Source organism: Pseudopipra pipra, chromosome 15, assembly GCF_036250125.1.
Source record: "Pseudopipra pipra isolate bDixPip1 chromosome 15, bDixPip1.hap1, whole genome shotgun sequence".
In the NCBI taxonomy this organism is placed as follows: domain Eukaryota; kingdom Metazoa; phylum Chordata; class Aves; order Passeriformes; family Pipridae; genus Pseudopipra; species Pseudopipra pipra.
The window spans coordinates 14,078,231-14,092,667 of NC_087563.1; the positions used below are offsets into that span (position 1 = coordinate 14,078,231).

Here is a 14,437-nt window from a genome sequence, read left to right on the forward strand (position 1 = left end):
TGTGGTTTCAGAGAGGGGCCTTGATTTTTCCAAGCTCCTCTCTTCACCTCTCCTCGAGAACCACTGCCACCTTCATCTCCGTGCTGTTTCCTTGCAGGACGTACTCTCGGCTCTGGTGCCTTCGGTCGCGTGGTGGAGGCAACAGCCCATGGCCTGAGCCATTCACAGTCCACCATGAAGGTGGCAGTCAAAATGCTCAAGTGTGAGTTGTCCCCCCACCATCCCTTTCCCCCATCCAAAAGCCACAAGGCCAAACTGTGCCGTGCACTTCCCTCCTTGCCCTGCTGCTCACACCAGCTCTCCCCAACAGCCACAGCCCGGAGCAGCGAGAAACAAGCCCTCATGTCTGAGCTGAAGATCATGAGCCACCTGGGACCTCACCTCAACATTGTCAACTTGCTGGGGGCCTGCACCAAAGGAGGTAGATGAACCCTGAGCACCCTGTCTCCTTTTCCTGCTGTCCTGGGCTGTGCTGAGGAGAACTGCCCTCAGACAGAATAATTCCTGTTTTCTGGTTCATAATGATTCACCCTTCCCCTAAGAAAGCCTTGTGGGGCTCCAAATGCCTTTCTTCCAACCTGATTGAAACTGAGAAGGTATGTGTCAGTTAACCCCCACCTCCCTCCACATACACAAACTTCAAAGGCCAAAAATACTCAGTACCAGAAAGGTGGCATTTCCCCCTGGCCCTGCCTAGGCATTCTGCACTCTGGTAATGTCCCTGTGGGATGAAATTCACTGCTGTGGTGGCCAAAGCAGGGCTGACACTGGTGCTTTCTCCCTCCCTCCAGGACCCATCTATATCATCACCGAGTACTGCCGCTATGGGGACCTGGTGGACTACCTGCACCGCAACAAGCACACCTTCCTGCAGTCCTATGGAGAGAAGGCACGGCGAGAGGCAGAGCTGTATGGGAACACCCCCAAGGAGGACCACGTGCACAGGTACCTGCAAAACAGCAACCTCCTCTGCCCTGGTGCCTACCCTACCTTGACCCCATAAATGAGGGAGCTGCCACTACCAGGAAGGATACCTACATTTCCTCCAGACCAGTGAAATCCACACTGTACCAGCACTGGGACACAGCTGGCTGCTCTGTTGCCTTGTCAGACCAGCTCACATGCTAACCAGCCATCTCCAAACAGCTCCTGGCAGAGGGCAGTTAGCAGAGGCAAACTGTGTGTCCTGGAGTCTGAGTTTTCTAGCACACATGCTGCCTGCTGCATGCCAGTTGGGAATATTCCCTCGCACCATTAACTTTATTGGCATAGCTATAGCTACGCATTGAGTACAGAGGCACAGGGTTTTCCAGCATGTCTTAATCATTGAAGACCTCTACTCTGCATTTTCAGGGCAGTTTGTGCTGCTACCGAGCCCAAGAGAGAAGTGTTAGAAGGAGGGCAGTTGCACAAGAGGAGCCACAAGGAAAGGGTCCTTCATCTGGTTGCCAGCTGTAAGGGGTGCAGGCACAAACAGCGCAGAGAAATAGTCCCATGGGAAGTTAGAAAGCAGCATTTCCTTCCAACACGCCAAAACAATAGTAAAACAGAGCAGTGTTACAGCTCCCCCCTGCCTTTCCTGCTTGAAGGCAGCTGAGATCCTCCTGAGCACTAAGCACAGTCCCCCCCGCCTGTGGGGATGTGCCCCACAGCTCTGGCCATGCTGCAGGTTTCCCTTATCCAGCCCCTGCATGTGGAAGGCCTCAAAGTGCTGCTTCCCAGATGCAGTTGTTGCTCAGCCGTGGGAGAGGTGCTGATCCAAACTGAGAAGATTTAGATGTGGACAGAGGGTTATATCCTGCCGACTCAGGTCAGCCTTCTCCATGCAGTCCTGGCCAGCCTGGGAATGTGCACAGACAAGGTGGAGGGTTTTGCCTGCCCACCCTCCTGTCCTGAGGGCCCCTGTGGACCTGTGTGGCCCTGGTTCACTTTCCTGCCCTACCCAGTGCCAAACTCTTGTGCTGAGCCAAGGCTATGGTCCATCAGGGAAGGTGAGCATGAGAAGGTTCAGCCTGTGGGCAAGGACATCTGGAGACCCTCAGGGGAATACCGCAGGGCTGTTTAAAGCCAGCACTGAGGAGACTGTGTGTTAGGTGGTAGGAGTTCTCCAGTGCCATTTGCAAAATCTTTGCATCCATACTTCTCTCCCTCCTGTGTGAGACATTTGGGTGCTGGGGTTGAGGGCTCACAGATCATTGCCCCCATCCCTTGTGTCTCCTCCTCTTCTCTGGATCTAAACAGCCTCTTTGCTTCCCCACACAGTCACCTCTCCATGTCTGTCGAGAGTGATGGTGGCTACATGGACATGAGCAAGGATGACTCCCTGGACTATGTGCCCATGTCTGACATGAAGGGTGAAGTCAAGTATGCTGACATCGAGTCCTCTAACTATGGCACCCCGTATGAGCTGGACAGCTATTCCCCCTCAGGTAACAGCTTGGCCACAGCCAGAGGGAGAGGTGCTTTGGGTGCTGGATACCTCTGGGATTAGTCCAGTAGTGGTGGCAGATGCCCTCACAAATGAGAGCTCCTGGCTCTGCCCCTTTGTTGCTGGAGGCAAAGCAGTCCCCAGTGTGTCCTTACACTGGCAGGAGACCCACCAGTGTGCTGGGTAACAACAACATCCATCTCTGCTTGCTCTCCAGCTCCTGAAAGGACAGACCGGGTGACACTGATAAACGAGTCTCCACTCCTCAGCTACATGGACTTGGTGGGCTTCAGCTTCCAGGTGGCCAATGGGATGGAGTTCCTGGCTTCCAAAAATGTATGTATGCTGGCTGGTCTGTGGTGCCTGCTGTGGTCAGCTCTGCTTGCTGTCCCTCTGTCCATGCCAAACTCCTCCTGGGAGAACTGGCCATGCAATTGAAGAGCTGCTGACCACTTCCTTTGGAAACACAGCCCTGGGGATCAGCATGACTATATTTGCACGTGACAGCTTGCCCTGGCTCACATCGAGCTTCAGACCTCAAATTCCCTGACTCTCTGCTCCTCCCGAGCCATGTTCAGCACAGCTGTGGCATTATATCATCCCTATTTACTGGGATGACCAAACAGTGATAATCTCCCTGTGCTACAGTACAAGGCACTCTGCAGCAGACTATCTACTCTTACTGGACAACCCTATTACACCACATGCTCTGAGCACCCCAGAACTCATCAGAAGTGCTTGTTTAGTGGAAATTAAGCCACCATAGAGGACTAAGCTCTAAGGTCTGGCTTAGCCCAAGGCAGGCAGTAATATAGCTGGATCAGGTGAAGCATCACACAGGGCAGGGCTAAGAGAAGGCATCAGTGCCATCAATGACATGTGGAGAGAAATTCCTGGCTCTGCCTCCAGCCAGACAGTTTGATCCCTAAAAGAGCATAGTCAGTGCTCCCCCATGGAGCATACATCGGGACTGTTCATACAGATACTTCCAACATGGTGGCATACCAGGAGGCACAAGCTAGGCTGGTGTAACTCTGATGTCTTTAGACTGCTGGGTTGGATTATCCAAACAGACATGAAGACATCCCCTCCTTGCCAGCCCACCAAGCCCCCTTGCTTGGTCAGTCCCTGGCAATTCCCTCTCTGCTGGCTTGTTCAGATTCCCCTTGCCAGATCTGTGTGTCTGTTGCTGTCACGGGGGCAGCAGTCCAGGCAAGCAGTGAAAATGTGGTAGCTCTGCTAGTGGTTGAACCATGATTGTCCCTAGAGGTGGAGGAGATGCCTGAAATTATGTGAGGTGACTCCTGTGCCCGCAGCCCCAGGAATGGGCTCGTGCTGGAGCTGGGCTGCTTCCTCAGGCTGTCTGGGGACCCCTCGCAGTGACAGTGCCCTCTCTCTCCCTGCAGTGTGTGCACCGGGACCTGGCTGCCAGGAACGTCCTCATCTGTGAGGGGAAGCTGGTGAAGATCTGTGACTTTGGTCTGGCAAGGGACATCATGAGGGATTCCAACTACATCTCCAAAGGCAGTGTGAGTACCAGGAGCCATGCAAGCCCCTTCTTCCCTGAGCTCTGGGCCTGTCACCTGCTACATGGTCCCCCTGTGAGCTGTCCCCCTGTCCATCCTTTTGCCCAGAGGTGGTGACAGAGCAGGACTCCTGGGAGATGGTGTCAACAGCCAACCATCCTGCACCTCACATGCTCTGCACACTGTAGAATAGCAGAGGTGCATGCCCACATCTCCTGGCTCTTTACAGAAGAACCTCAGCAGCAGCAGCAGCAAAACCAGGGATTGTCCCCTGTATGCTGTCCCCATCACTGGCAGCAGTGCTGCATCCCTTCCCTGCTGGTACTGAGTGTGGTCCTGAGCTGCAGGCAGGAGGAGAGCAAGGTTAGGCAGCGTCTCAGGGCTGCAGTGAGTCACTGGCCACTCTGGGAAGAGGTTCACAGGATTCTGCTCTAACCGCTAGACCACAGGGTAGGAGGAAGTGTCTTCCTGCAAACAGCTACTTTCCAGAGAGTTGTCTCCAATCTTTCGAGGCAGGAGAAGATGGGGCTGTAATTGAGCTTCTCCAGAACCTCCCCTGTGACTTCAACAACAGCACATCCACTCCAGCCCTGAGGCATTTGGGAATCTGCAACCCCAAGCAAAGCAGGCCACGTAATTCCCAGAGAAACTGAGGCTGGGGGAGTGGAAAGCGGAGCCAGGCCCCTTAAACTCCAGTCTCTAATCTGTGAACTACTTAACTTCTCTCGTGCTTTCTCCCATTTGCATGTGCTGTCAGACAGGCACTCAGGGCCTGGGCAGGGAGTCCCTCCTGTAGAGGGTCTGAGGTTTTTGGTCCAGCCTGAGCACAGCTTTACTGTCCAAAATGGGAAATGAAACTGAGGCCCTTTGCAATCCTTCCTGGAGATTATTTTGGTATTCATTGTGCAAGCGAATCCCAGGAACAGCACAGCCAGTGCTGCATACAAGCTGGTCAAGTGAAGTCTCTTTTTATGTATCACTCTGAGTAAGTAAGAACAGAAAAAAGCTGGATATATCCTTTGACTCTTTTCTAGTTATCCCTTAGTCCTCTCCAGCATGGTCTCAGGTTTCCAAAATCCAGATAGGCCTGGACTTTCTTCAGGAGTCTTTGGTCATGTTGTGCAAGTCAGTGGCCTCCTCAAGAGCTGGGAATGCACACGGTGACGTGTGTGCATTAATCATGGCAGGTTGTGATGGAAATGGATGTAACACACCCACCCTTTCCTCCTGCCTGCTGGGTCCATTCTGCACAAAGAAAGAGGCAACTGGTCCCTCCAAGAACTTGCTGACAGCAGATGTCAACAAATGTGTTGGGCTGACAGGCAGCTCTGAAGGGTCTTCTTTCCTTGTAATTGGCTATCAGGCTCTTACCTGTTTAAATAAGTGCTGTAGATGCAGCTGACTCTCTTCTTGTTTCATTCTTTATTCTCTCTCAGACCTTCTTGCCCCTTAAGTGGATGGCTCCAGAAAGCATCTTCAACAACCTCTACACCACCCTGAGTGACGTGTGGTCTTTTGGGATTCTCCTTTGGGAGATATTCACTCTTGGTAAGTGCCCTGGAGACCACGGCGGTGTCTGTAGGTCTGATAACATGCTAGCAGGATCCCTTCACAGAGACAATAAAATTTCTAATTTCTAATCCCCAAGTCCCAACCTTACTAGCCAGAGTAGCACTTCATTCCCTGTCTCCTTCTTTCCCATGCTGACATTGCCATTTGGAAGTGCAATGAAACAGAAAAGGTAAATTAAGAAGGAAATTTTCATGTAAAATGCATGTTGGCATGAGGGTGGCAGGCGATCCACCAGTCTGATTTTCTGCTCTCCCTTTACACCCAGGAGGGACTCCATACCCCGAACTGCCTATGAATGAACAGTTCTACAACGCCATCAAACGTGGCTATAGGATGTCCAAACCCACCCACGCCTCTGATGAAATGTAAGTGCCATAATTTGTTTGTCCTGGACCTGCCCTACACAAACTACAGAAGCATTTCTGCCTCTGCTTTCCCCACCTGCCAATTCACCAGTGCTCTCCTTTCCCTCTTATCAGCTATGATATCATGCAGAAGTGCTGGGAGGAGAAGTTTGAGATCAGACCATCCTTCTCACAGCTCGTGGTGCTTATGGGAAACCTCTTGGTGGATTGCTACAGAAAGGTATGCCCAAAGGACCCTGTGCTGGAGGCACAGAAGAGGGTCAGTGCTCTGAGAAGAGTGCTGCCTTGGTGAGGGCCCTCACTCAGGCTTTGGAGACCATTCTGTGCTGCAATGCCAGAGAATTGTGCTGTGACTAGTTGGAACAGCCAGTGAAGGTGGTTTGGGCATCCTGGGGACATTGCTGAGACAACCAGCACCACCAAACAGGCAGCTGGTGTCTCAGCAACTGCGGAAATCAGAACTGGCAGGAGATCAACTGCCTCCAACTGTTTGGTATTTTGGAGCTGTGAAGTAGTGCTACCGAGCTCTCCTTAGGAAATGTCCATGACCTATCTTTGGTGGCATCAGGGTAGCTGAACCCAGCCCCTCTCAGAAAACTCAGGCAGGGAAGGCAAACATAACACACGTGCATTTTCCACACTCACAAGACCTTCCTCTTTCTCTGTCAACCTTCCCTGCGAGAGCAGAGGTACCAGCAGGTGGATGAAGAGTTCATGAAGAGTGACCACCCCGCTGTTGTCCGCACAAGACCCACAATTCCTGGGCTGAACAACGCCCGGCTGGCTGCCAGCTCCCCCCCCAGCAGCATCCTCTACACAGCCGTGCACCAGAACGGGGGCGAGAACGACTATATCATCCCTCTTCCCGACCCCAAACCCGAGGCAATCTGTGAGCTCCCTCAGGAGGCCTCCGTCAGCCGGGCCAGGTAAAAATGTTGCTTCTGAATGTTGTCCTTTCCCCTGACTACCCAAATCTGAAATGGGGGCCTCAAGAGGAGAGGGATGCTCTGCTGAGGGATAGACTGGTGGGAGAGGAGGAGGGCAGTGTCACCCCATCTGAGGGGCTGTGACCTACATGAGCCCACAGGGATGGAGATGAACCAGAGGAGCTGGAACATGAGCTAAGACAGGGCATCATGTCACATCCCTATACATCAGCCAGCACAGCTGGGGACAAGTGACCCCACCCACAAGGAGGAAGGCACACAGAGGACCATGTTCTGCAGAACCTAACCAGCTCTATGCTGTGTTTGAGGGCTGAACAGATCCAGCTGGTATGGCCTATTCCCCTGTGGAAAACTACTCAGACAGAGTGGGGCTGCTGGGAGCTCTGGGAATCCTCTCCCACCAGGAGACCTGGGACAAGACACTCACTTTTCTCTCCCTCTTGTCTCCCTTCAGCTCTATGCTGAACGAGGCCCACACATCATCTACAATATCCTGTGACAGCCCTCTGGGCCTCCGGCAGGACGAGGAGCAGGAATCTGACCCACAGCCAGGCTGCCAGGAGCCAACCACAGGACACCAAGAAGTGGAGGAGAGTTTCCTGTAGTCAGAGCTGGGCTGACTCTGCATCTCCTTACGGAGAGGCCAGCTGAGGGGCTGACCCACATGCCACAGAGAGCCATGCTTTACACTCCTACATGAGGACATCCCCTCCTGTCCCAGCATTCCTCCTTCCCTCCTGTCTCCCAGTGTTGGGTGGGGAATTAAAGACTTTTCCCCGTTGCCATCCCCTTACCCCTTATAAAGAGGTGGCTCAGTGCCAGAAACCTTGCAGATCACTGCCAAATCCTCCTTAGTGATCAAACCACTGCAGGAGGGAAACATCTCACAGACCAACATCTTTTCAAGTGGAAGATGGGGGTTTGATCTCCACAAGAGACGCTACTTTCTGCATTGCTAAGATGATACTCCAGCCTCTTCCCCCTCCATGGCAATGAGTTTCATCTCCTCTGCACCAGCACTTCTCTGATGGTCTCAGCACCAGCCACGCCGTGGTTCTGTGAAATGCCACTTGGACAGATGATTTGCCTGGAGCCCAATACTGGGGTGTAGAGAACCTGCAACACCAACCTTTGACTGCTGGAGGTCAAGAGTACATTGGATTCTCCTCCAAGCACAGCCAAGTCCTGAACAGGCCAGCCAGTGTCTTGGAGGTACTGAATTACCATTTTCCTTTCTTGACAGAGCTTTCTTGACTTTGGGATAGAGCATCACAAGCACTACAGGTACCCACGGCTCTGGGGAACAGCTCTGCACCCACCTACAGGCTGTCACACCCTTTTGTGGAACCCTTTTGTGCCCAGCATGGCACCAGGATTCCATTGGGATGCCAGGAACTCCAAATGCTCTCACAATGACTTGGTTACAGAAGCAAAGAGGGCAGTTGATGTTGTTTGTGTTGTCTGTGTGGACACTAAGCTAATTATTCTCCATTGAAGATTTAAAGGGAACAACTATATTAATCCACTAGCCAGGGCCAGTATAAGGAAGCAATATGGCTATTCATTAATCTATTGCCACTAAGCCCAGCTCATCTGCTGGGAAATCATATAACCACGCCAGCTGCAGAATCTTTGTGCCTTATCTTTGGGAAGCAAGGGCTCACCTTTGATAAACTGTTCACCTGAACACCCTTTCTCAGGATGGAAGGTCTCACTGTTCCTTCCTGACTCACAGCAAGACTATAAGGATGCCAGAACACCAACCCAGGGACATCTCCAAAGAAAGAGAGGGAGAGAGGCTGGGAAGCTCTTTGGTCAGAGCTGAACTGTCTTGTGCCCTGCCACCTTCTGGGGGTCAGGCATACCCAGGGCTGTGAAGTGTCATAGGGAACCAGGCAGAGCAAGACAAACTGGGGAGGATTCCACTCTCTTGGAAAGAGTTTTGAAGACTAAACGGGCAGAGACCTTCCTCCTGCTTCTCATCTGCTTCCTCACTTCTCAGGCAGGCCTGGGGCTTCTTGTGCTCTCAGCTGCACTTGAACAAGGAGACTCAAAGCAGGAGGAACACCAGGCTTTTGAAATCAGTTGTGAACCCCACCTCTGCAGAGATGAAAGCTGGACCCTCAAAACCAGAGGTCTGACACCATTTACACTAGCAGGTTTTTCTCTGTTTTTCTCACAGTTTTTGACTGTGCCCAGAGCTCTGTTCGCTGCATGTCCCCCGCTCCCATTAACCCCTTCTTTGCCCTACTCATGCACATATTTCTGTGCTCCCCACAGAAACTGCACAGGCAGGTTTACAAAATCAGAAATTCAATCAGCATCTTGCTGGGCTTCTGCCACCTCAGAGCCACTGCGAATTTTTTTTTTTTTTTTCAAAATATGAAACTTCTGCCAGAAATCCCCAGCCAAACAGCTTCTGTTTTATGTTGTCTACCATTCCAGTGCTGCCATTTATGTGGCTAAAAGAGAAGTAGGTGTTTTGTGGGCTGATGTCCTCGGTAAATGTGAACATAAGAAATAGCACTTTTATTGGCAGCCACCAGAGTATATTTTCAGCCTATGTGGTCAGATTCCCCACCATCCATAGGAAACACACTGTGAATGACAACTGTTTTTCCATGCTCTGTTCCTCCTGCTTGTAATGAAGGAGCCATCTTCTATGGCCACAGTTCAGTAGATGATCCTCACTGAGAAGCAGTAATTTATGAGATCCTTTGGGTCAGACCACTTTATTTTTCTAACATATAAGGTGCTTGGCAGAATCTGTGTCACTGCAACTTGAGCCCATAGGATGGCACATCAGATCATCCTAATAGCCCCTGTCTGCACCAGCTCCATTTTTAATTTGTCCTTCTCTATCAAAGGTGACCAGAAGTATCCAGTACTCCAGAGGAGGTCAAATCTAGACCTCACAGGGCATTAATAGTTCTGGTTTGTGCTGGTCTTGACTTGCCTGGTGTAGCTTTGGGTAATGCTGGCCTTTTCCCAGCCACAACATACTGACAGTTTGGAGTCATCCTCTGACCAATCTAAGCACCTTCGTCTTTCTACACTTCCAGCATTTCTAACCAAGATACTCCCTGCTGTTCCAGACATTGGGTCATCAGCAAATTTTGTTTAAAAAGTGTTATTTTTGGGCTGGACTGACTAATAAAAATATGAAATACTCCTAGCATCAAGAGCAATCTGAGAGAGCTACTTTTACTACCTCCATCCAGCCCAAAAATTTCGCCATCAATTAACCCCTTCTCACCTTGCCTTTGGCCATTTGCTTATTTACTTCACAAATCCTTTTCTAAACTCCATCTTGTACCAATTTAATTGCTAATTAAATTACTAATTTCCCACTATCAAATAATTTCTACAGTCCTGAAAGAGGAGATCTTATTCCTTCTGGGGGAACTCAAGTATCCTGTCCTATTAGCTGGGCATTAGCTACACTTGGATGCCTGTGGCATTTTGTCACATTTGAAGATTTATTGCAATTATTCTTTGGATCAAAGCCTGTTCTGGCTGCTGATGGGATGATAACCCCACCCTCCTCTTCCTTCCTAAAGTAGGTACACCAGACTCCTTGCAAAATGGTACCATTCTCCCCTCCAGAGAGATATGACCAAATGTTTGTCCTTGGCCCTGCAATTTTAAGAGCCAAGTCTTGCACTTTGTGGTACTTTCCTATCCTTACTCTATTCCTGCATCATTCCAGCTATTCCCATCACCATTTAGCAAGCTGCAGGGAGCAGACCTTTTCAGCCCAGCACAGGCTGGCAGCTGGGCAAAGTCAACATGTTTTGCTAAGCATCCATCAAAGAGAGGGCTTGGCAGGGCTGGGACTTACAGCATCCCCCCAGACAAGCTCTCTCCACGTGGGGAGCCAGCTCCAGCCCCACGCTCCCTCTGTCTCTGCTGCCGACATTCCAGTCTCTGCATGGCCTGGAGAGTGAGGGCCAGGAGAAATGGTTGGCTGTTCTGGGCCCATCAGTTTTGTAGCCCTACTTTTTCCAGTGAGACTCTGAAGGGAACTGGTCCCTCTGGGTTTTCAGTTTTGATGATCAGCATTTTCGTTGGGGTGTGTTTTTGTGTTCAGAGGTGGTCCCAAACTGAGCCCCCCATAAAGGAACACACGCCACAGCTTGGGCCCATCTCTTGTGCAATATCTTTTATTTGTAGATTATATTTTACTCTACAGCTGTTACATTGTTATCAGCACCAGTATATGCATAATCCTACTGCCAGTCACTATTTCATACATACCTAAGTGTATCCCAGAAACTAATGTGTTACTCTGGTGTCTCTTTCCACATTTAAGTTGTTTCTCAGACTGATGTGTGCACAGGTTTTAATCCTTTTGTCCTTCTCGGTTTGAGCGTGTTATTTTTTTAAGCAAGAGTGTCATGTTTAGTGTTTGTTTGTGTCATGTTAAGAAATCTATAGCACAGTGGACTTTACTTGTAACTAAATTGTCTCTGTTCACCTGCCAAGGAGACTGTGGTGGAGTCCCATGGGGATGGGAGGCAGAAGTGCAGTGCAGATGTGCAGCCAGAAGGAAGTCAGCCAGAAGTGAGAAACGGCTCTTCCCCTTCTTTCCAGTCAGGGCTCTGGGCTGGGGGAGAGGCAGCACCACAAATACAGGGCACTGGGCAGGTAGGTTTGGCCTGTGGGGAAGCCCAGGGTCTGCCTTGGGTCTGCAAAGCTGGCAGATCTGGAGAAGGGGATTTCACAGAGTGCTAAGGAGGCAAAAGCCCCTGCTCCAACACACAGGCACAAAGGAGAGCTCTGGTCGGGCTCAGTGCTTAGCTCGGGTCCCAGGACTGATATGACCAGCTCACAATCCAAACCACAGCATCTTCCACATGAGCAGGAGAGCAGTGGGCTGCCAAGTCAGACCTGGGGAATCTGGATGCAGCCTGGCTGTGCTCCCACTTGGAGAACACAAAGGTTGCCCTTTGGTGGCCATCAGTAACCTTTTGGCGTCCTTTGCCTCGGGTGGTTGTCCAAGCAGGGAGCAGCCAGGGCAGCTGCAGGTCCTCCCTAAGCATTGGGCAGCTTCTGGACCACACACAGGTCCTCCCTGCAGCAAATCCCGGCCCTGCCCAGATGCTGAGTGGCCAGCACTGCCTGTAACAGTGAGACACCGTGTTTGCAGACCTGCCCAAAGTGGGCCAGATATTGCTAAGAACCAGATTTCCTGGGCCAGCACATGGGTTCCTGCGGTCCCAGCATAGATCCCATGTTACTCTCAGAGATCTGAAGTCTCTGGGAGATGCCAAGATGGATCTAGTTGGCTTTGGCAAAGGCAGGGGAACTACTCCAGTGCAGCTCCAGCAGCACTTTGGAGAGATGACTCTTGCAGGGGTGGGAGAGAAGCCAGCTTGTGCTAGGAGGCATGCAGCATCCCATCATTCCTGTCTTTTCCTCCTTCATGGATTGATTGCACCAGAACTGCAAATCTTGCCCAAAGAGTGCCCTTTCCCACTCTTTCTGAGCTGACTTACTGTTACTCTGCAGCATCTCTGAACAGCTGTAGCACCTGCCTCCACACTCTGTCAGAAACCATCCAGAGGGCAAAGGGAAAAAGCAGAGCACAGACTAAGGTACCAAAGAGTTAACATTTTTCTAGGTTTACAGATGTATTTTTAGGATTTGTACTATGTCACATCTATAGCCGTGAGATATTATTTTTATGCTGTAAACTTTTACAAATACGGTTTTAAAAAAAAAAAAAGAGTTTTAAAAATAAAGTTGTTTTTCATTTTGCAAAGTTCCATCTCTTTCTTTTATTTGCCCCGTTTTGGTTGCTCCCACTCAGGCAGGGCTGGGAATACAGCTTAACCATGTCGTGGGTGAAGGCTAAGCATGTTAATACGCTGTGCATGACCCCAGTGCTTAGTGAAAGCCAAGCTGGGAGCCAGGCAGAGAGAAGCACAGCAAGGAACAGCTGAGCCCAGAGACATGGTAAGGAAAAGGGGCTGCAAACAGGGTAGAATCTGCCCCACCTCTCTGGTAGCTGGCTGACCAGCCAGTGGGTCGTGTTGCAGGTGCATAGAGGGAGGGATACTGGGAGCTGTTCCTGTGTGTATCCCCAGTGCCAGGGGTTTGGGCCCCAAACTAAGGACTTGACATGCTCCTTGGGTCTGTGCTCAGATCAGGGTAGAGATGCAGGAGATGCCAGGCTGAACAGTGGCGGGGCTGAAGGAGATGGGAGACACTAAAGCACCGTTGATTTTTCCTCAGAGTTTAATATCTCAGGGCAGTGGGAGAGACTGGAGGTAGCAATGGGGCAGGGCACAAGCAGGACATGGCAGTGCACAGGGCTCCCCAAGTCCAACTCTCCTCCCCTCCCTCTAGGATTTGCTGATATCCTTAAAAGATGCAACTCCAAAGTACTGGCTCCCACATCACCACTCCCTCAGATCCACAGGTCCCCCCTCTGCCCTCACCTTTCCCCAGTCACCCCTCCAGAGACGCTGAGGTGCCCCAGCCCCATGACAGACAGGCACCTCCTGAGTCCAGTTTTCTCCTCTCTCCTCTCCAATTAAACTGCTCCTCCAAAAACGACCCCAGGCTGCAGAACAGAGCTGTTTGCAGCTGCTCTGAGCCATGTGCTTGAAAAGCACAGGGTTGCTGTGAAGAGGGATTTTGACCTGATGTTCAAACATATTGATGTTGACTCTGTTTTCAGGCTGCATGATGCAGCTCCCACTGCCAGAAGTTGTGCCTCCTTCAGCTCCTGGAAACTCTTTGGGTACCCCGAGGGCCCAAGGCATGCACTGCAGGAGTCTGTCCCAGTCCCAGCAAGGCTCCCCTTTCCAGCACAGCCTGTCCTGGGTTCCTGCCTTTGTTCATTTTGCCAGAGAGGAGGTCTGCAGGCTCCCTGACCAGCTCAGGCTGATTCTCCACAGATATGCTCTGAGTCACCTGGCACAGCTCAGTCAGGGCATTTTTCTCCAGGAGCTGAATCAGCAGGGGAAAAAAATCACCTCATCTTCAGAGAAGCTGCAGCAAAGGCTTAGGGTGAAGCAGAGAGGGGGAATTGATAGACCTCAGCCCTGAACCCAGTGGGCTCCCACTGCCCGATCCCTGCCTGGCAGGCCTTTAGCATGTTGGAATGCACTGAGGAGGGGGTTATAGGGCTGGAAAGCAGTAGACAGACATGGGGACCCCCAGCAGGGGATTTTCCCTGCCCCAAAATAAGTCTCCTCTCCAGTGATGAGACAGGCATCCCATGGAAGAGCTCAGGGAAGCAGAGAACCTCAGACTGCAGTGTCAAACCCTGGCCTGCTGTAACCAGGGTTTGTAGCTGTTTGGGCACTGACAGCTCAGTACTAACAGGACATGGATGTTCCACACGTGTCCCCAGACTGCTGCAGGGCAGTTCAGGCAGGCTGTGCTCATTGCAGGGGAATAGCCCAGCCCCGCTCTCAACCTGGGGAAACAACCCTGAGCTCTGAGTGCTCCCAGCCAGGGAGCAGCAGCCTCCACTCCCCTTTCCACAGCCAGGCTGTGGCTAACCAGGCACTGAGCAAGTCTGTCCTGGCCATCAGGGCCTCCACAGACATCCCTGGGCTTCAAGTGGCTCAAAGTAAGGCTGCAGCT

At 51.4% G+C, this 14,437-nt stretch overlaps 1 protein-coding gene across 2 annotated transcripts in view; it reads left to right on the forward strand.

Moving 5' to 3' along the window:
• Positions 1-12,602, forward strand: part of PDGFRB (platelet derived growth factor receptor beta) — a 32,579-nt gene extending 19,977 nt beyond the window's left edge. For both annotated transcript variants that reach the window (XM_064672056.1, XM_064672057.1), the window contains exons 13-23: positions 98-202; positions 311-421; positions 792-945; positions 2,263-2,429; positions 2,646-2,764; positions 3,835-3,957; positions 5,391-5,502; positions 5,792-5,891; positions 6,006-6,111; positions 6,579-6,817; positions 7,293-12,602. In XM_064672056.1, coding sequence (XP_064528126.1) covers positions 98-202; positions 311-421; positions 792-945; positions 2,263-2,429; positions 2,646-2,764; positions 3,835-3,957; positions 5,391-5,502; positions 5,792-5,891; positions 6,006-6,111; positions 6,579-6,817; positions 7,293-7,443 — 1,487 coding nt within the window. In that variant the 3' untranslated portion in view covers positions 7,444-12,602. The remainder of the gene's footprint in view (positions 1-97; positions 203-310; positions 422-791; positions 946-2,262; positions 2,430-2,645; positions 2,765-3,834; positions 3,958-5,390; positions 5,503-5,791; positions 5,892-6,005; positions 6,112-6,578; positions 6,818-7,292) is intronic.
• Positions 12,603-14,437: the final 1,835 nt, after the last annotated feature.